We start from the raw sequence: 23013 nt of genomic DNA on the forward strand, positions 1-23013 counted from the left end.
TCAACTTCCACGTAAGCTCCTGACAGAACAAAACCCTGATCCAATGGCAAGGAGACCAAGACAACCGGGTACCTCGTACCACTTGAGCCTTCATCTGCATTCGCAGCCACTGAGATTCTAACATTTTCTTCCACCTGCTCCGCTGTTGAGGACTTGCAGAGCCACAGCTGAGGGCTGGTCAGGCTTATATTGGTAGTGAACTGTACTTGGCATGTCACAGCACCAAAGATGCATGTGGTTTTTCAGGAGGGAAAGCACTGCCATCTACTGTCCTCACCACATCCTAGTGGTGCTGCCACTGCTTGGTTTGCGACTGCTTATTTGTCAGTTTCCTCTGCTTATTTCACAGCTAACCTTCCCTGAAGGTCATTCCACTGTCCACCTCCTGTGGACACCCTGGATAGCGGTACATCTCTACCCCACAGAAAGAGATAAGTATCACTGCACTGAATCACAAAGCCAAATTCCCTTTAGTTGCCTTTCTTTATTAACCATTGTGCTCCCCCATACTTCCTAAATTTGCCATCCCAGTCTCCCCTCAAGCATTCATTCTAACCATCACTTCAAGTTCAGAGGAGAATTGTAAATCTCACTCCAATATTTATTCTTTGTTCTCATATTAAGAACATAAGAACTTCCTCTGGCCTCCCTCTCACGTTCTCAAGCCTTGCAAGTGGTTCTGAACCTTTTTGGACTTGAAGCACCTTTACTGGGCTTGAAGCACACCTCACTGGACTTGAGCCACCCCACCCTATTTTCTATGAATTGAGTGGCACCCAGTTTCAAAAACTACTTTATATTATAGAGTTTACTCCCTTGTACAGGGGCTAGGCAGTGGGGATGGGGGAACTCTTCAGACAGGGACCAGCCTGAGCCTGTGTTTATCTACCACTTATCTCCTTATATCTCACTTACCTCCTCACACCTTGCGGCAACCTTCAAAGGACCTGACAGCACACCAGGATACCCCCAGCATCCTGGTTGAGAATGACTGCTCTAAAAAAGTTAACCCCCAAATGCCTCATCAGTTACTAATTATCCACTTAATACAGCTCATTATTTTTACTCCCTATTCACATCTCTTCCAGATGCCAAAACTTCAAGCAGTAAATAAGAAAATAAATTTAATTCTGGATGTGTTCAAGAAGCCTCTCCCGAGTGGCTTCTTTAAGGACTTGTCAATACACCGTTTGCAAAAAGCTGAATTAAAAAAAAGCTGATGCACTGTCTCAATCCATCAAGATTTTACCTCAGAGCTTCATTTAAAAATTCTTAATTAGTAAAATAACAGGATGAAATGACATGCATATAATACATATTAAGAGGACTGTTCTGACACCAGGGAGATAGCTGTCTACTCCTAAATCCACAAATATACAAAGGGGGAAAACACCAAGTCCAAGATCAGTTAATAAGACTAAGTTCTAACTTTTGCTGTTGTTTTCATACCTCTACAATGACAAGCAATGTTCTCCAAAAGAAAAAGGTATCCAACCACTGCTTTCACATTTTTATAATACAACTAAAAGGAACAGGTCAGGCCATGCATTCATGGGCCATTTTGGCAGTTGTCCAACTGGGAAGAAGGAAGCAGAAGCACAGAAGACCATGTGCTCTATTGTTCTAAGTCTGAACTATTCAATCTCCGTGTCTTTTTAAATACAGCTTAAGACAAAATGGTAAAGAGAGCCAGACTCCTCCAAGACTCCTGGGGCAGGCACCTGTACCCCAAGAGGCATACTGCTGACTGGATACTCATGAGGCAAAGATGTAGCAGCAAAGTGTGCACCAGGATTTGTTCAAGACATGTCTTCTTCCTTTTTATTCCACCCCCTTAGAATATGTAGGAGCAAGTATTCCAAAAGACCACTTGGCTTTAGTCCCTTCATGACTGAACTCCTTTCACCAAACTCTGATGGAGGCAGAGGACAAGGACAATGGAAATTGAGATGGGGGAAAGGAGGTTATCATTAAAACACTAAAGGGTGAAGAAGGCTGGTCAAGGACAGGAGGTCAAAAAACTAAATCAGAGAACAAAACAGGCTGAAAGTAAAAAGCCTTGTTAGTTACACTACCTGTCTCATTTTGCTTGCACTTGTATTCCCTTCCCCTATCCATTGTTTTTACTCCATTTCTTTCAATCTGAAGACCTACACGCACTTAGGATTGAAGATGATATAGAAAAAATATATTTTTAAAGTTCTTAACTTCAATTTGTTCTAGTCTATGCCCATTAAATAAAGACAAACTTCCACAGCAGAATTCTCTTTATTCGAAGGCCAAAACCAATTACCCATTTCAGCTGATGCTAATATTGCTTTTAAACCTAATTCTCTTTAAGCACTATAAAGAATAATTTGATATTAATTCTCCTCTATCTGTACTTTGACTCACCACTGCCCACATCATACCTTAGCTTGCTTTTATATAACTTAGCTATTCCTTTTGCCACTACAGCCATTGTATAAATATACAAGCAGATGAAAAAAAGATAATCCACAAAAAACTCAAAGCAAAATGTGAACATCACCTTTTCAAGGAATGTAGGTGGGAATGAAATATGTACTTTTCTGTGGAAATAGAAAGAGTGTAAAACAGCCCATGTTTCACTCTATGAAAACACTTACAGTTCATCTCGTTGCCTTTGTGACAGCACCATCGTGGCTCTGATGTCAGGTTAACGTGATTCAGCTGTTGTTACGTCCTCAAGATCGAAAAACCTTGGGAAACCCTGAATCCACAATTTAATCTGCCACAAAATAGCTTCAACCAAAAGGAAAAAATTCTCCACGTGTGAAATCCCACAGGAAATCTGGAGGCATTCAACAAGGAGTGTTCATTCCGTCTGAAAGAGAAAACAAGACATTATTATTTTTTTTTATTGAGAAACTTTTCAGAACCACTTTGGGCTCTTGTGAAGAATTAGGTACCCAGCTTCAAATAGTATCTTAAAAATAGATGGGCAACTCATGCCCAAACTAATGCATTTTCCACATAACATATTCCAATTTACACCCTGTCAGCATTTCTCCATCTCTGGGTCAGCACAATCTCTGTCCGCCTTTTGCTTTCAGGAGCACAGGATTGAAAGGCCCCTTCTGGATCAGAAAGCCCAGTAAGCTACCGCGCACAACAATATCATAATCCCTTTCACAAACTAATCACATTCCATCTCAAAATTAGGCAGTCTCAGGGGCTCTACTAGTACCTGGGACATGGACAAGAAGCTTCTGGAGCACCTTCTTAATGGAAAGTGGTGGGGGAAGAACACCACACCACCATCAGCACAGCCATTATACACATGCAACATATACAAGCACTATCTCCACACAATATGGTAAAGGTTGCTAATGATTTTATTCTGTTTCAGTTTGCAATATATGGCACAGACAAGCAACAGTCCTATAGGGCACTCTGACACTGGCTGAAATTCAAGGGTGGAGTTTAAAGCAATGCAAAAGTGTTTCTGACCGCAAGCTAGAAGCTTCCTGGGACTTTGCACTGTAACATGGCATATTGCATCAAATTTACAACATAAAGCAATGCTAAAGATACGTTAGGCTCACTTCTGAGCTCAAATTAGGTGGTTCTCTTAGCTAAGGATTTATGACATTATGCACATTTGACGTGTGTATGGCACTAAGCAGATACACCAATAAGCATTTACTTGGCACAGAAGACAATTCCTCTTCCTACCACCATCTGAGCAAAGCTCACAGGAAGAATATGCACTCTAACATGGGTTAAATACATCTAAAGGGAAAACGAACGTTTTACTAAGAATTCATCTAATGCCAAGTCTTCACACCAATTCCATGTTGTTAATACAACAAATTTTAAAAACCCTGGGCAGCATGGTTCTCTTGGTGCTTGAGGTTGGCCCAAGACTGTTGCACCAACAGTACTGAAGCGGGTGTTGTGGGCAGTAAATAATCCAATAGAATAGTATTTTTCAATTATATTCTGACCACTGTTCCCAAAATTTAAGAAATTTAAGTGAGAGGAACACCCAGGCCAGAAAGCTTGCTTTCCATCCGTTTGATTTACACCATTTAAACTTCTTCCTACACAGCACTAGGAACTTTAATTCTCAATAGGCTAGTGACTTCTGCTCCCAACTGTCCAGTACATCTGGGTAAGGAATCATCACTCAAATCACTTTAGCAGCTGCCGCTGCAGTGCCAATGACTTCCACGCTGCAGATGCTGTTGTGTAACTAACAATGTCGTCATTATAAGCAAGTGCCAAAGCCAGTACACATTGCATCACTGCTGATTTTCTGTGTGCACTTGGCAAGAGTCTGAACCATACTATTTGCTCAAACCCTTGAAGAGCAAGTATGTCTGACCAATCAGGAAAGTGCCTTCTAAGAATGATGTGAAAAAGGAAAAAACTTCAAGTTATCTATTCAGACTCTCTCATTAGAGATCTTAGTTGACTTTATTACCTTCTATCAGATATTCCAGAAATTAAAATTACTTAATGTCCCCCCATCCACTTCTCATTCATTATACAAGATGCTACAGTACTTTTTGTGCACATCCGCATTCATTAAATGCCTGAATTACTCAACTTTTTATTAAGCAGACTATTTTATACTGGAAGTGTTGTTTTGTATAGTCAGGAAAGCTTTCCTATACATTTCAGTCTTTAGGCGATCAGGATCTAGGTTTAGGAATAATGCTTAAAAGTTCCACTGTTCTAACAATTGATACCATTTGACTAGACACCATAGACAAAGCTAAACTGTGCTCGGTAATACGTTTAGACCAGTGTTACTCATTAGGTGTTACATGAGGAGGCAAGATTAACCAACAAACCACAACATATAACACTAGATTAATTGTGGCGAACACATTCTAACGCAAAAGAAAAACTAAAGTGCTTTTACCATGATTGTTAGAGGCAAGTAATGCATGCTGTCCCTACCCCAAACAGCTTAAAAATCTAACACAAAACAAAACCGCCAATTAAATTAAATACTGTAATAGCCATTTTCCCCTGGCAAATGAGTCAAGTAAAACCTTGGCATAAGACCTGATAGCACAGAGGGTTTTCCAGACAACAAGAGGCTAGGCCAATTCAGTTTAGAAAAGACGCTTATGGGGGGAAAAGATAAGGGCTACAAAATACTGAACCGTGAAGAGAAAGCAAAACAGGGATCTGTTATTTACTGTGACTTATAATACAGAACTAAGGATCATAAGAATGAAATGAAGATACATTAAGCTTAAAACAAGAGACAGTTCTTTTTCGCACAGCATGCAACTGAAGTGCAGAACTCACTGCCACAAGAAGTGGAAGCTGACAGATTCAGTCAGATTCAGAAACGGATTGGACAAACTCTTGGAGGAGATGTGCATCAGTAGCTATCGACCATGAGAATTAAGGAATCAAAACTTCCTGACCTTAAATGCTGGAAGATGCAAGTGCAAGAAGAGTAGAGGAAAAGTCTTGGTCATAACCTGTTCATTCTTCCTTTTCAGCATCCACTCTCTTCCTCTTTGTGACATGGGATACCAGGCAAGATGGATCTATGGTGTGGATCCAATAAAATGCCAGTTATGTTCTTATGCTTCAAGCAAGAGGCAGCTCTAACTTGTCCCTTCACTACCTTGTGTCGGTGCCTTACCTGGGGAGACAATGCAGCTCCTAAAAGATGATGTTTTGTACTACAGTGAAGATGGGGTACACAATAGAAATTAGAGGTGAATGTGGTTAGTAAAAATGCCAATATCCCCTCAAATCACTAAAAAAGTGCCCTCTAGAGGGCAATGCTGTCATGGGTTTCAGCACTGCTAGTCAAATGGTGGTGTGAAACAGCTGAACTATTCTCTGTTGCTTGTGGTTTGAATGTAAGTGTTCAGTTATCTAATATACCATTCAAGTTGAAAAACAAGCTACAAATATGTCTTTCTAAATACAATATAAAACAACAAGACCCTGCTAATTCGGGGAGGGAAATCTCAATACCTATACTAAAAGCAGCAATACTTGTCACTAACAGATACCCACAAAATTACCTTAAGAAATCTCCTGTTCCACTTGCAATTCTCACAGCCAGCTATCAGTTAAACATTAACACTGCTAACTATAATATTAAAATCATATATGGAGAAGGAACACAACGTTCAATATTTACTATACCTAGTAAAACTTATATGTAGATCACAGGATGTAAACCATTTAAAATTGAGTATACCAATTATTTATTCTATGCGCCAAATGGTCTTCCAAATTAATATTAAGCAGACAGTAAAAAGCCACTCCCTGCCCCAACCAGTTGCATCAGGTGTCTTGCTAATAGCTGTGCAATAACAACTCTGAAAAGTCATGCTCCAATATTTTGGTGAAGTTATACTACAGCTAGAACTACAATTACATTTTCCTGTCATACTGTTCACACTAAGCTCATTCACTGTTTCACGACAAAGCTCCTAACAGGCCATTAGTCTCCGAATGCTACCAAAGAAAACTTAATAGGAGGGAGAGGAAGACTGTCACATTATTTTCTGTAGTAATAATTTGACAATATTATCCAATAAAAAAAAGTGTACATGGAAAACAAAATGAAGCTAGCCTCAAATAAATACACTGTTTTAAACAGCAATTTATTTCTAATCTAGTAAAAAGTGCCTTTTAATAAAAACCCAAAAAGAAAACTGATGGCTATGAGAGAAGTTACCTGTTTTAATTGAGCATATTTCGATATAATACTGCAACTTATGCTATAAAAGACATGATGCAAAAATCTATTTCTGGAGGCACTGACAACACTGCTTTACCTCCTACCACAGAACCATGGAGAATTATTGAAAGCTCTGGCCCATTCCCTTAGCACTCCATGCTGCCACAATAACTCTGTCACATGAGTCTCCAAAAACTACATTAAACTAGCCAACTACGACTTAAACTCTGTACACAGAAACAGCAATCTAGTCTTACCTGCACAAGGGCACTAATTTAAGTCTAGCTACAAAAATTCAAGTCATTCAAACAGATTGTACGAAACAGGATTAAAATGCTACAGAACTAAGACAGTACAGACACGGTCTTAAACACTAGGCTCTCTGGCTAAAGTGGCAAATATCCTCCCCCAAAAAGGTATATGCTGATTTTTCAGCACAGTTTTACTCCATACTGGCATAATTAAGAACCCTAACCCTTTGATCAGGTTTCTGAAGCCTTCCACTAGCTTTAATGACATGGCAGTTAACACAGACTTTGAACTTTCACGACTTGATTTCATGTAGTCAGCAGAGAACAGGCCAAGTTCCCACTTTTTCTGTTTTTAATTCTCTCTCAGAAAAAAAGTGGAAGTTTCTAGGTTAGCTATAATAAAAATCAAAGGCTTAATTTTCAGATCACCTACCTCAAACTATGTGAGCTACAGGTGATCAGCACTTGTGTGTGGGCCGGAGGGCAGATCAGCCCACAGGAGATGAGTAGGGGGAGAACTGGAAGTACCTTTATGCCCCAATTTAAAAAAAAAAAATCCCACAGCACACTCACAATAAGCTTGTAACGAAGGCTCATAATGCTACCAGGCATTAGCTCTCCTTCTTTTGCTTTTCAATTCAGACTCTCTGAATTCTTCTTGCCAATAGCTGTATAGATATGCTACTTTCTGTCATAGATGAAGTCTTAATCTGACTCATCTGAATGAGTAAGGAGGCTTAATACTGCAGTTAAAGGCCTTTACTGCACTGAAGTTATACCAAGTAAGATGTGCCAAAAGCTGTCTGAATTGTGAAACTGAATTCCCAACACATTACGCTACACAAGAAATATAGTAACATCCCAGGCACAAGTTAGTCAATGATGTCAGTAAAAAGAGTCACAATGGAGAGACTTAGCCCTACACTGTTTAGCAGCGACATGGTACTGACATGATGCAAGTCAAGGGTAAAGTTATAGGTTGCTTGCATGAAAGAGTTTCATTACTGGTCCAGGGTGAGAGCAAGTTTGGAAAAAAAAAAAAAAACAACAACATTTAATCCAGCCAAGAGCTTATCTACTTTTGTCTTAATACTTTAGGAGTAGCAGACCTGCAGCATGAGTGCCACAAGTGGCATTGGCAGCCTCTGTATGTGGCATGCGACAGATTAGGAAAGGGAAGAGAAGGGCAGCACAGCAGCAGATGAGGCAGGAGGCAGAGCAGCAGTTCAGGGAGGGAACAGAAAAGGAGAGCAGGAGATCAGGCAAAGGAAGGGGATCAGAGTGGCACTTGGGGAGAGTGCAGGGCTAATCTGTGGCATGCCTGCCAAAAAAGTTGCCCCCCCAGTGTATTTAGTCTACTGACCTTGCAGAATTTACACTTATTACTTGGTACTATATACAATTTCCTTCATTTTAATGGAGTTACCAATATACTGGACAGTGGCCACAAAACACTTGAGTTTAGAACAATCACTGACAAACATGAAGAACATTTAAAAGATATTGGGGTCTCTGTCTGGTTTATCTTTGCCAAATACCACTACATTGCCAATGCCCTTTCCCAAAAGTTCCAGTAATCCTATCTTTTAATTAAGATACCAAAAACCCCTAATACTCTGAACTGACTACAGTTTGATCAATGCTCAATCAGACTGAAAAGCAGATAGTGGGTTTTCTGGCCCACCACCACCTGGAAGACCCACCCCCTCACATCTCTGTAACCTTAGCTGCTTGATTTTGAGGTTTGTCTAACAAAAAAGAGCAAATGCTGATTTACATATCTGCAGATGTACCACATGCAAAAAATTAAGAAAAAGTAATGCTTGATTTACTTAGCAGTAACAAGATATGTTCCTCATTAGAAGGGCAGTTATTTATTTCCTCCTATTTATGTTATAGAGATTTAAGAAAGTATTGATACCCATAAGGGCTCAGACCCAAAACATGATACCATTCCTCCTAAGCGACAGCTCTATCAAATTTGACACTAAACTGGAGGAAATCCCAACACAGTTCCTGTATTTTTTCAAGTTTGCTAAGAAGGGCCGGCTGCCAGCACCTTCTGTGAACCAAAATGCATATTTCCATTCTCTTTACCAAGATCATGAACAGGATTCATAAAAATTCACTGAGCATTGATCAAACTCTGGTCAGTTCAGAGTACTTTTTATAATTGGTTACCTGAAATCAATCTTGCTTAGATATTGACTCCACTGTGAATCAAGTGGTGGAAAACAGAGGATTAGACTGCAAGAGACCAACCAGATCTTTTCTGAAAGAAAAAAAAATCCCTCTTCATGAAAATATTTACTGCTCTGCATTACAAAGAAAGAATATATCTGTGTTATATTCATACACACACAATACGTAAGCAGAATTACGTATAAAGTTCTCCATGGAGTATCAGCTGCTGTTTAAATGCTAATACAGAGTACCAGCCACTAATGGTTCTGCTTATGCCAAAGTTTCTATTTGTTCCACAAAAACTTTTCATTTTTACCCAGATTGAAATATGGCTGGCTCCAGATCAGTACCATTCACATACAAGACAATGAACTCCTATCTGCCTTGGATGTCCATCTCCCAACCCAACACACACAAACACAAATAAGGTAGGCAACATGTCCCCAGCCAGATCATTTGTCTTCACATCTATTTTTGCCAAGTCCTCCCTTCCCTACATCTCAGGGCTCAATACATTAGAATACAGGCAGTCCTCAACTTACAACGTTTAGAGTTACAACATTTCACACTTACAAAGTCTATAAATTGACAGCGTTTCAACTTTGACGTCAGTTTTGACTTTACAACACTTGATCCGATGTGACGCCATCCCAGCAGACAAGTTCACTGTATCACACATCTCCCTGGAGAACACCTGTCCAAACTTCCTTGGACACTTTAAGAAAGCAGACAAGACTCTAGAAAAACCTGCAGTCAAGACTCCTGAAAAGACTCCAGCCAAGAACCCTTCAAGAAGTCCAGCAGTCATCTCAAAGAAGTCCTTCCAAATCAATATGACTGCTATTTACAATATAAATACATTAATGTAGCTGTATTAGTCATCTAAAATTGACTGAGTACAAAATTCTGGTGTTTTTTGGTGAAAATAGGGTATCGGGCCTTGGGTCAGGAACCAATCCCCCATTGATAACATTTTCTCTCATGAGAAAATTGGTTCCGAGTTGCAACGTTTCAACTTAAGACGCAGTTTTCAGGAACCAAGTTTGTCGGAAGTCCAAGGACTGCCTGTACCCCAAAGATGTTAAAACATCCACAGTTCTTTCCTTTACCACTAATGCAAGCAGGATCAAAAAAGCTGCTCAGAATTTTCTAAGCTATACAGATAGCTGTGTGTTGGCACACCACTGTTGTCTGAATTGTCATCAGAGCTGCACACAAGCTAACCAAGACTACAAATGATATACTATTTAAACAAATAAATCAAGAGGACAAGTGTGTGGCTGAGATGCTCAACCTTCATCAGTACTCCCAAGCACTAAAACTGGTCCAGCAAGTGAGGTTTCCTTTGGCATTTCACGAACAAGTTTGGCATTTTCTTAGAGATGACTAAGGTTGGCTTTGCACAATATCTTCAGCCCAGTTTGTCAGAAAGTGAGCTCTCAACAACAACAAAGAGAATCTCTCTCTCTCAACAACAGCATAAAGAGAAATATATATGATAGATATAGATAATCTCAACAACAACATAAAAAGAAATATCTATCTATCTCCCATTATTAATTGGCTCAACTGAGACAGAATATGCCAGCAAAGTCAGTGGCAATACTAGGAATAAAACCCAGAATTTCTAATTCACAGGCTACCCAAAATTTACCTTTTCCCATAGCAACTTCTTCCCTGGAAGATGCAAATTCAAAAGCTTTTTTTCTTGCTTTTGTTCAAATGGAAAAATTACAGACAGCTTATAATGTAGCAGTATTAAACCCTGTTAAATTAGGTGTGGAATTTTGAATCAAGAGAAAAATAATTTTTACTGCCATAAAGACTAAACAAAAGGTGTCATTTGTTTAAGCCAAAATTAATTCAAGAGTCATAACATAAGCCTAGCAGCCATCTGGCAGTATTAGTGAACACAAATGGGCAAAAATCCCACAGTCCGAGGCCCCTTTAAACTTGACATTTTAGAAGACAGATACAAACACCCCAAAAATTAAGTTTGGAAGTGTACATATGAAGTGTTAGTGTACCATATGAAATATTAGCATACCATGTCGGACTATATATTAAGCTCTTCGTAAGAGCATAGATTTCTTAAGTTTGGACTCAAGTGTTGTGAGCACCAAACCCAGAGTCAGTTTTTTGTTTGGCTGGGTTGGGTTGTTTTTTTGTTTGCCTGTTTGTTTTGGGGGGTTGTGTGTTTTTTCAATGAAATCACTTGTATCAATGTAACTGTTTGAATACAGTTTATAGAAGAGGAAAAGCAATTTTCGTCCATTAAAAAAATAATCCACATCAACGAAAAGCAAAGAACATTGCCACTTCTCTATATACTGCATAAGCTGTATATCTTTCAGGTCTACCTGGTCATTACGCATAACTTTAGAGGCAACTACTTTAATGGACAGTACCTTAAGAACAAGAATTTATGCTCTTTGGCCAAATAATGTCCCATCTATTTTGAGATTAAACCAGTCCTTGTTTTTTGAAGTGTCTGAATAGCTTTTGCTTCACGTTTTAAAGTCAGGGAGTTCATATTACGATGGGTTTCCCTTGTTTTCTGGTTTTGATGTTACCTGGAAAACCTTAAAAATAAGTTTGCCTATGAAAAGTTCTCTCTCAAATGCAGGACATGCTAAACAATGTAATGGATCAAACAGGTCTCTTATTTAAGACCAAAAAGAAAGAATATAGAAAATTCAGTTATACCCTTTCTCCTAAGCTAAATCAAGAAGAGACTTCTCCTACTGTCCTTACTCACAACACCATGCAGCCAATTTAACATGATAATTCTCTGAAGAAGTAAACAGACACACTTCTTCAAGAACAGATTTGCACTTCCAGACATCAAATTGAATCAACTCCCACTGATTAACACAACATACCAACAAAAGAACAGATGCAAGAGGAAGGTAAAGAGCCTTCATGCATTTCTAAAAAAAAGACAGGAGTGGAAAACAAAATAGACAGACAGACCTGCTTTCAATTCCCTACCTCCCTATGAAGCCTGGCCTTGAATCTGAACAACACTCACTCCTCTGGAGTAAGATCTCCCACAGGAACATGTTCAAAAATAGCTTTTATAAACCCTCCTACAGCAGCTTAACTGAAAGACTTCCCAGGATAGTGTTGAAACTTGAGTGCAGATAAGCAGGCAGCCCCTACTTTAGGAATCATCTTGCTTACTGCCCTGGAAAGCATGATCTCCTCAAAATGAGATTCCATCTCATCTCACCCATCTACTCTTCATGTTACCAGACTTCACATTTTAGATTTTAAAAAGTCTGCACCTAGATATTTCTTCCAGAAGATCAACAAGATAATCCAGTCTCACTTGTGAAGCTTGAGTAGCAAGCACAATAAAGTACAATATAAAGCAATGACACAGTCAAGGGACTATCTTATTACAGGAACAAGAGAGATTTTCCCCTATACAAGCTCAGAGAAGAGGCAACTGGGCCAATGCTGGCTGGAACACAGATGGATCCGTCCCTGCAGGGGAGAAAAAGAAAGCAAAACAGCAAATGCACCTTGTGCTCTTTTCCTAGGAGATGGGACGAAAAAGGATTTTCATGTTTCCCGGAGCCTCGCAAAAAGTAGTGGAACAGGAAAATACAAGAGTCAGCATGCATTTACTAAGGGGAGGGGCCAGTGGAAGACTCACTAAAAAGGGATCAGCTTGACAGCCCAAAACTCATGTACTTGAGGGAAGGAAGCAACCCAAAAGTTAATGAAGATGGAGTCCAAATTTAGTTAAGCACCCATTAGCATACAGAAGCTTTTTACATGGGTTTTGGCTGTTACATGTTTGAGGTACTATTTATTTGTTGACGGGCCATGGACATGTAGCAAAGTTAAACAGGTAGAATTTTTGATTCTGGATGACACCATTTTGAGCAATCCTGCAGATTCTCTTCAATCAGGCATACATTTTATTAGTCCCATCACAATGTGGGACTGAGGAAGTTTTCCCTCAAGTGTTGCCCAAGACCATACTCCCAAATTTGCTTGGTATCTGAATCACCCCTGAATTTAAGGGCCGTCTCCCATCTTTCTCATGATCAAGAGCATTAGGTGAAATTGGCAAAAGTATCTGCACCTTTGTAGAGAATTGAACAGGGCATGCATGTTTGAAACTGAACATTTCTGTTGACCAATCAGAAACACCTGCAAAACCCAAGAGGATAATCGGCCTCTAGGAAGACCAGCTTCTGAAAATGAACCAAGAAAGAATCCACCAAGTTCTATACCAGGGTATGGTGGCCAAACAATTTCATTTTCACACCTACTAGTTCAATGACAGAATGGATTTCTCCTTCCCTATCCAATACCGAAATACATTAATTCACATGCTTCTACCAACCTGGAGATACAGACTTCACACAGCAAACAAGAATGCCTCACCCCTTATGTTCATGAGGGATTTCATACATCATTCAAACGCTGCTGGACTACTGATTTCCGTACATGCCTGCACGAAGGTACAGCAGTCTAAGTGGTGTTATGGACCCAAAATGAGCCTGTCCTGTTTCTGCAGGAACAGTCAGGTGAGAGGATACACCTATTCACCTACTTGAAGTAATGACACATCAAAGCAAATAAGCTGCTCAGAATTAGGCGTTCTTATGACACCAGCTCATTTCCTATTCATAAAGTTATCCACTCATGCTTTACATTTTGTCTCCACACTGTCTGAAGCCGGAGCCACTACATGTTATCCTTCAAGTATCCAACACATTTGAGATGCCAAAACTGAACTTTTACTCCACTGCTTTTCAAGTTAAAACCAAGTTTCTGCTACAGGTTTATTGTTTACTGAAAGCTGGTTAGAGTCAGCCATCTCTTGCACTACATTTAGTGAGTATATTAAGACTATGAAAAGAAGGCCAAAAAGTATAGTTTCTAAGGAAGTGAGAAATTCCCATATAACAACACCCCCTGTTTATGGTGGAGCAGCTGAAAACAGGTGCTTTCAATCCAAATGCCCTCAGACTTGTTTCTACAGGGTATTAACTTAACCCTTAGCTCACTTCACACTGCTAATAGTTACTGCATTGGTACCACAGCTAATTCTGGCCCCTTCAATATCCAAGCATGTTGGGACAGTTTGACAATAAAATTACAGCAGTTTTTCCTCCCCTTTGCTTTATCGTAGCCATTTGTTCCACCATTGCTTTAATCTTCTCCAGCAATCTTTGAAGTATCAAATCTTAATCCAATGCCATAGTATCACTCTTACTAGTTTCTACCCATGTAGGATAAAGTCGCAACAATCATAGCATACTTGCATTGCTAGCTACTAGACATACCTCTGTTGAAGCAAAATACGCATTAATTTCAAAGGGACCCCCAAGTAAGACCTATAGGATTTGACCCCATAATGTGTTACACACAGGCTGCCTACTGAATTTTTCTAGTGCTTGCCATGCCAGATGAGAAAGTATACAGAAAACCATCCCTTGTTTATTCCTCATCTTACACTACTGGATGATCACATTTTCAGTACCCCTGTACCAAGTGTTAATTCATTACTGTTGAAGCTATACATATGGCTTCTGCCCCCTCCAAAAGGAAGCAGCCCAGGAACTCCAAAGAAGGGGATATGAAGCACAAAACAGAGTTTGACAGGGAGAAAGGGAAACACAAGCAAGATGTGCACATAGATTGAAGAAGAATGACCAAACAAACAATTAGTAGCTTATTTTATTTTTGGTTCTCATCTGTCTATACAATGGATGGATAGAAGCTGTTACTGTCTACATCAGTTAAGTATTTCATTTACATTATGCAACTACCTTCCTACAGCCAGTTCAGTGTACTTTTCTGCAAGATGAACAAGACCTTATGAGCATCCACATTTAATCTGGCTGACTGTTCTGCTACCTCTTTCCCCTTTATGCAGGGATGTCCCTGCATATTGGTGATGCAGTTGAGTGAGCAAACTCCTGGGTAGCCTTCTCTTGCACGGGCTGCCTAGATTTTCCCCAAAATACGCATCTACAAACAGTAAGTGCTGACACACGCACACTTGTTAGAATAGAAAAGGTGCTGTGTGGGCATAAAGTGAACCTGTGTTAGTTCAACTAAGGTGATTTTAACTATATGCATTTTTATTTTATATATGAAATAATAATAATAATAATAATAATAGGAAACGCACTGTACAGCTCTCAACACAAGGCCAAAGTGCACTTAAGTACATTTTTAGACCATCCTGGGGGAAAGTATCCCACTGCAAATGAGTCAGATTTGGCCTTAATGCATTAAAAGTCTTTTATAAGCCAAAAAAAACAAATCTTAATGGCTTTTCCCATTATTGGCAGGCACCAACTCAGGGGCTCAGATTTTGAAATGCACAAGTCCCAATCATCATCAAGCAGGTGACAAGGAAGCACCACAGGGGAAAGCAACCCATTCATCAGATTTGAACAAAATTCCAGTAAAGGATCAGTATCTCTATCAGGCTTTAATAGGAAATGACCAATATGTGGAAAGAGAAGCTTACTGGTTGCAAAGAAGGGTAAGCTGCCCTCTATCACTTAACTCTGTATAATGCAACACCCTCAGATATCCTTTCTTTGGGTGCTCATAATTCTCCTCTCTACCCCAATTTTCCCATCAATAAAACCAACAAATCTCCCTGCTGTTTCTCATAAAATAGTAACAGTGAAATGTAAGAACCCCACAAACAAGAGTTAAAACATTTGAAAAAGTATAACTTGTTCCAAATACAATCAACTATACTTCTCAATAGAACAGTATACAAACTGAAGAAGTAATTCCTATTTTAACTTCTGAAGACCACAAACCCAAAAGGAATCAACTGGTTACTAGACATGCCACAATTTTCCCACATTTTATCAAACATTAGAGGAGCAGAATGAGAGGGGTTTTAACGTTTAAGTAGCTGACAACCCATAAAATAATTCAAAAGAGGTGAAGTGTGGAATAATTATTCCAAATGGTACCAAATGAGGTAACTAATAATAAGAAAAAAAACTCTGCATTTGTCCTGTAAACTGAGCAATTCTTAGCAACTAGTAACAGATGGAAACGTCTTTACACCCATCCTATCAAGGACTTTTCAGAAAATAGGTCTAGTTATGCATCTGTGTAACACTGAGCATAATATGGATAATAGCTGTACACTGCAGAATCAAAGTTACATCAATTGAAGTTACTTAAGCTTCGGTTTTAAGCTTAAATCTGAACTGTACGGGTTTTTTAAGAACAAGTCAGAGGTAAATATTTATAGGACACAACTTGACAGTCACTTTTCTGCAAGCTTACCCTCCATTCTTAAATGTACAAAGGTTACTTTTAACTGGAAGAATTCTCCAATTTTTTTCCTATTGGTTTACTCAATACATTTGATAGCCCCATTTGTCTAGTTAGCTTCTTCCCTTTGTGCAAGTTTTCCAATTCACTAAGGAGTGCAAGTCACTTTTTAAGAACTGAAGTTAAACAACAAGATCTGGAAGAAGGATTGTACAAGTAGATGCCCACTGAATTGATAGCATCCACTATAATGACTAGACTCTCGTTGTATGGAGCTGGTATATTACAGATCCTTATTTTATTCCATACCATGTTAAAGAAAGTGGTCACTTCAGACAGTCAGATACTTCCCCACAATTTCTGAAGTACATGCAAGAAAAAAAGGTCACCTCACTGAACCTGGACCAATTTAAATGGTGTAATTTTGTTCTAAACACATTCTATTATGCATTCCAGTTTCCAGAAAGTGTTTTTAGAGCTACACGTATTTTAAAGACCAAAAACCTGAAAACTTAATCCCATTTTACCCTATTCCATCTAACCTAAACTGGTAAACAAGACACTTTCCCTTATAAATTCAGATTAAAATAGCGCCCTTTCAATTTTCTGAAAAAAGGAGGGAAACAAAACCTGGCAAATATAAAATCTATCAGAACATTTAAGCAGTTTCAGTTTTTTTTAAAAATGGCTTAATTATTTAACTCTGGGCTTGTGCCTCTTTACTGGCCATAAAAAGTCCAACAAACCGGCTGAAGTTAGTTCACCAGCCCTATTCATCCTCAAGCATTACTCTCCAAACTAAAGAGCACTTTTAAAACATGAAAATAAAATATATTTTTAAATTTAAAAAAGTCAATAAAAGCCATTTTTTTAATAATAAAAAATATTTTGTGGTGCTTCATGACTACATTCTTTCAGTCACGTTCTTGATCAGAGAAGGATCACCTATTCTGGAAATGGAAGGGGCTCCATCTCCTTCAGTGAGGTTACTTCTCTCAAGATTTAAGTAGGGTCCTGAACAGCCATATTTTACAGAGTTGGAATGATTTTATGCAAGAAGTCTCTTCTAATTGATCAAACAACAAAAACAGTGAAAAGACTTCCAAATAATAAATCTCTGTTTTAACATTTGTCTTCAACATACTAATTTTCTTTACAAAGTTGGGAATACCAAGGAACATTTCTCTCTGAAGATATCTGAAGCAATTAAGAGCCATTCCTTGCATTCATCCAACCATCTAGCCCACTTTTAACATTTATTCTTTTAGTTCTTCCTTCTTTCACATGAAGCATCTAGTTGTAAACCTGAACTGTTAAGTCAGTTTTCAGGAGCATACCCAGAGTGAAATATTGCATCTGGTTCTTTAAACCGCCTGCTCCGTTACAAAACCAAGATTATCAAGTTACAACCTTGTACACTAAAGTTCAATGTTTTTCTTGAGTTGTTTTTAAAAAAATCGCTTAAATACCAAATGATCCTTGCCATTGAGACTCACAGTATGTCTAGCACAACAAAGTGTCAATTTGGGTGTCTATGATAATGCTTTAGAAGACACAGGAAAAAAACCAAATCAAAACAAAAGAACCTAAATGATACTTCATAGGGCTGTATTTTTCCCTAGAGAAGGGGAAAAACATTTCCTGTTCCCAACCCCCACAGCTACAATTAGATGATACTGCTTCTTACCCCTCCAAAAGCTTCCAGCACAGCCGTCAATTTTAGCATTACTGAAGGCAAGGGTAACAAAAGAAGCTGACATGAGGGCTACAATCAGACACACATCTCCCTCATAGGGGCAAGGTGCCTACATCCACCTTTTACTAATTAGAGAAATGTTAGTCATCAGAGAGAAGAGTACAAATTTTGTATGGAATAGTGTTAGCCATCACTATAATACTCTAGGGATCCTTCTTCCATCTAAAGGATATGAAGACCAAGGACTGCAACAAATAGGGCAACCAACCAACATTCAGACACCACTCTGTTTCTGTAACAAGCAAAGTTGTATACCAGTGGATAAAGAGATATAAAAATTTAAACCGGTTCCAATTCCTAGCAAATAGACTACACTACTAGAAAGTTTCATTTAATGCCTAAAATTAAAACCACTTATTGAGAAGAAAAATGTAACAGCTATTCTAAGGCAACATGAACATTAGGAGAGTCGAGAATAACTTACTAGTTAAACTGAGTTAATTCAGGTTTGGCCAGCACCCTAGGAATTAATCTCTTCTCTCTCACAAGTATCTGCAGCATGAAAAAGTCTCAGAAAGTCACAAAGCCCTTTGATTTACATCACAGACAACGCACAACTCCAAATGTTCAACCAAGTCCCCAACACTCCTTCCTACAACACTTTTTTCTTGAAAGGGTGTCCCAAATCTAATCAGGCACAAACCAATTTATCACAGGAGACAGGAGGCAAATCACTACTAAGTATTGACACTGCTGTTTGCAAACATCAACTGGAAGCCTCAGACATGAAGATGTGTCAAATAATTGGGTATATTCACTCCAGATCTCTAGGTCAGTTAGCTACTGGTTAGCATTAGCTCACAACTTAATTCCACCAACCAAGAAAAAAAAATCGTGGTGGTAACTCATTAGCAATATGAGCTAAACAAACAGACAGAAACTCCAAGAATATAAATGTGAAGAAGCAATAAAGGAATCTTTCCCGTAACAGTTTTACAACACAACACACATATTGCAGTAGTTACTCTTAACCAAACCATAAATTGTTGGGGATATTTATGGATGTCTTTGATACTTTAATCTTGGCCTATAAATTATCTAGAAAATATATTTCACAACAGAAATTGGTTAAAACAGCTACTGATTTGGTCAGCTGACATGCATTTAAGGGTTCTTTAACTGAAAGTATAACATGACTAGTAGCACTGTATTTGATACAGCTTAAGGTGACATTAATGTGAGCATATGCCATCAGCTTTCAAAAAAATTGTATGCTTATTCTTGAGAATACTGATGAAACAGCATTTTCACTTAGGTCAGAGCTAAGGTTACTTCAGAGTATAGTGAGCATATTTAATCTGAAGAAAACATATCACTACCACTGTAAGATTTACTTTATCCTTTGATATTAATTTTTTTGCCTTTGAGCACTTTGGATTTATAAGCAATGGGACAGCGCCATAACAGTTAGCTAAAAGCTGTTTAAAAACAACGCTTTTTACCTCCAATACCTTCCAAATCTCATTAAATATGTTAAAAAAAAAAAATATCGAGGACGACAGTTCACCAGTTTAAGTCAGAAGCAACAATAGTCAGTTATTGCTCGTGCAGAACCTCACCTCAACATGCATCTGATGTTAAGCCCTTAATACAAGGATGTACACTGCTGTTCAGACTACAGCAAATAAAATGCCAGATTAAAAACCTAGAAAATCCAGCTTTCCTTTCCACACCCAATATATAAAACTTGCCCAACCAAAATAATTAGTCTAGGAGGCATTTGTGCTTACTGAACCCACCTGAAAAGCATGGTTTCCAAAAACTCTTGGCACTGTACACTGCTCATTACTAGGCCTCAGAGCACTTTATCAGTGAGAAAACCTTTAAAATTCTGTACAGCAGACTTTGAACCCAATCTCTGTCCTAATCTCATCTGAGGCACTGTGGTTTAGTGGATAACACAGATCAACCACCACAGGTGAGGATGTTACCCCCAATTATGCCACACGCTTCACGCTAGAAGATGATCATATGCACCCTCCCTTTGGTTATGGGAATACATTTCATGTAGGGTTCTGTAGGAAGTTTTGCTGGTTCAAGTACTTTTGCCTTTAAAGCTATCCCTGGTCAGTCCAGAATTAAGTGTTCCAATACCGTGGGTTTTTTGGTTCTTTCAGTTTCACTGCCATGATTCTTCAAGTAAGAATATCATTCATGATGTGAACATCTGCATGATTGTTGGGCAGACCAAAGGACACAAGGCAACATTAGTAAATACCATCATCATAATACCCAAAGAATTCAACTGCAAACCACAACCCCACTGGAGAGAGTGGCCTTTACTATTTAAAATAAATAAATAAATAAATAATTCTGTATCTCAAGCAGACTTGCTCAGCTGAATAATTTTCAAAAGCCCTGCTATCATCAGTAATGCTTAATGATAAAGACATATTTTGGGGGAACCAGTTGACATATCAAAGTTAGCTTAATAGCAGTACTTTGTTTGTCATCCTACTTTTTCCATCAGAACCTGAGAACAGAGTTCCAACAAACAGGCCTTGAACGAGATCTCGTCACCTGCAAAACATATGTATGTTCTGATCTTCAAGCCAAGAAAAGGAATGGGAATGGGAGGAATGGGAGCAAAACTATGCACGGACAATAGAGAGCTGTTAAAGTACAGAAATTAAACTTTCAGGTAAGGATAGGTTCGTGTTCCCTGACAAAAACACCACAGAAGATTCATCTGCCTCCAAAGAAATGCCTTCTTCTGCATTCAGGCCTAACCAGCTTTCCAAGCTAAAATTATAGGAAAGCTAAATTAAGTGGCAGCATTGCAACCATAACTGTTCAGAAAACACCAGCTTTGTCCATAATTTGGAAATTCAGAGCACTTCAGCCTAACAGGGATCTTCTTTGCCATTCACATACACAATGCATTTTAGAACCAGATACATGGCATTTTTCAATAGTAAGAATACCTACTGAAGAATGGGTATAGACCCCAAAAAGGCAGAATCAGTACCAGCTGAGATACAAGTTTCATATATAGGCCTTAAGAAGTGAGTATATTTGAAAGAGGAAGATGCTCATAAATGTTGACTTATTGCTCATTCCACATGTAACGGGTGCCATGTAAGAAGGCTAAGTTGAGAGCAGACAAAGGAGACAAACTGAACATTCAAGGCTGGGTGGAGCACAGGAAGCAGTGTAGGAAGAAATGCTAAATACACTGGCAGGAGAGACCTTGCATGAAGCTTATAAAAGGTAAGTAATATCTCCTATTTTCTTCACAGCATGGAAAATTAACAGGTTACTCTTGTACAAAAGGTATTACACAAAAAGAGAGAGATGAATCTTCCATATTTCCAAGGACCACAAATCAACCAAAGTTACAAGGAGATAAGTATTTTATTGGGTGACTACTACTTATCCTGGAGACATCTTAGAGAAGAGACATCTTTAATGAACACAAACCCTTCCTGATCCTACTTCCCTAGTAGACCAACTCGACCTTTAAATAAAATTGACATTTTCCAGCTGGTTGCAGTAAAATGGAAGCAAGTAAGTCTAGTTTACCTGATACCAAAGACTAAACACAAAACACTGAAAGAGAACCAAGAAAAGCACAAAACAAAAATGGTTCAGACAGCTCATCAGAACAATGTGGTGTTTTCTCTAGGACTAGATTCAGGTGGGAACAGCGCTCACCACATTAGGAAAAAGAAGTCATTCCTGATGATGATGATAAGATGACCTTTCTATGTTTAATGATCCTATTGTATTCCCCTAGCCCTTTGTTCCAATGCCTTTTCTACACATCTTTTAATCTGAGAACCAGTATTACCATCCCACCAGTATTACCACAGATGACTTGCTTGGTTACCGTGATTTGATAAGGCTGTACAAAACATTTGTGCCGTAAAAATCCCAACATGCCACTATACAACTGCACAACCCACCTTCAAGGCTATACACCTTATAAAGTTACCCTGCTGGGGGCACTAGCGAGTGTAGGGATGTGTCCTTTTATTTGGTGTGCTGCTAGAAACCAGCCTCACCTCCAAGTTATGTGAAGGAACAAATAGAGCACCAAGCTCCAATCTGTGGATTCACCAGGCGTTATTTCGGTTCACCTATGTAAACAGCCTTCCTTACATATGGTCATAATCCTTAATTTATACTTATTTCAATAAAATAACATCAACAAGTGAAAAATCCAAGTCAATACGTGAAAAGGAGAATTAGACAAAAATCCTTGCTTTGCAACAGTGACTGGTCACTTTTTTTTTTTTTTTTTACTGCCAGACAAACCAAGATCCACCCTGCAGGATTAAAAAAAAAAAAAAGCCAGAAAACAGAATACTAGATCTGTTTCATTTCAGAAGGCTCCTGCACCACTAGACTCTTCCCTAAAGAAGAGACTTCATTGTTACAGCAATTAGTATTCCCCCACCCCAGCAAAATGCAAGCAAAGAAAAAAAATGCTATGAAAGGGTAATCTAGCCATTTCGCAGCTTCTGCCTCCTTACTCCACCCAGTCTCTTCTTTGCTCAATGGCTGCACACAGCATCCATAAACATGGCCAAATCAGAAGGAAAAAAACACACACACACGCACACAAAAACAAAAGCCCTAAAAACTACGGATTTGCAACACGGCCTTTTGTCAGGAAAAAAAGATATTTTCTTTGTTTATCCCCTCCATATAAGTGTCCCTATTTTCCCCACTGAAAAGGCAAAGGAGATTTTGGCAGGAGACCCTCCCTCTACAAAAGCCTGCTTAATACTGCACAATCATCTGCGTCCGAAATGATAAATCACCGCTCACAGCATTTGCCCCCCACCCCCCCCTTGCGAAGAATAACCTTTACAAATATCATTTTGCCATCGGGTTATGAAACCTAAAAAACACCC

The 23013-nt window shown here is 38.8% G+C and overlaps 1 protein-coding gene across 1 annotated transcript in view; it reads right to left on the bottom strand.

The window, feature by feature from the left end:
• PAFAH1B1 (platelet activating factor acetylhydrolase 1b regulatory subunit 1) overlaps positions 1-2865 on the bottom strand; it is a 45964-nt gene extending 43099 nt beyond the window's left edge. The window contains exon 1 of the mRNA XM_019511033.1: positions 2628-2865. Within this exon, the coding sequence (XP_019366578.1) occupies positions 2628-2659 (32 nt within the window). The 5' untranslated portion in view covers positions 2660-2865. The remainder of the gene's footprint in view (positions 1-2627) is intronic.
• Positions 2866-23013: the final 20148 nt, after the last annotated feature.

The sequence above is a fragment of the Gavialis gangeticus genome, unplaced genomic scaffold (genome assembly GCF_001723915.1).
Source record: "Gavialis gangeticus isolate Ggan-Ray unplaced genomic scaffold, GavGan_comp1, whole genome shotgun sequence".
NCBI lineage: Eukaryota > Metazoa > Chordata > Crocodylia > Gavialidae > Gavialis > Gavialis gangeticus.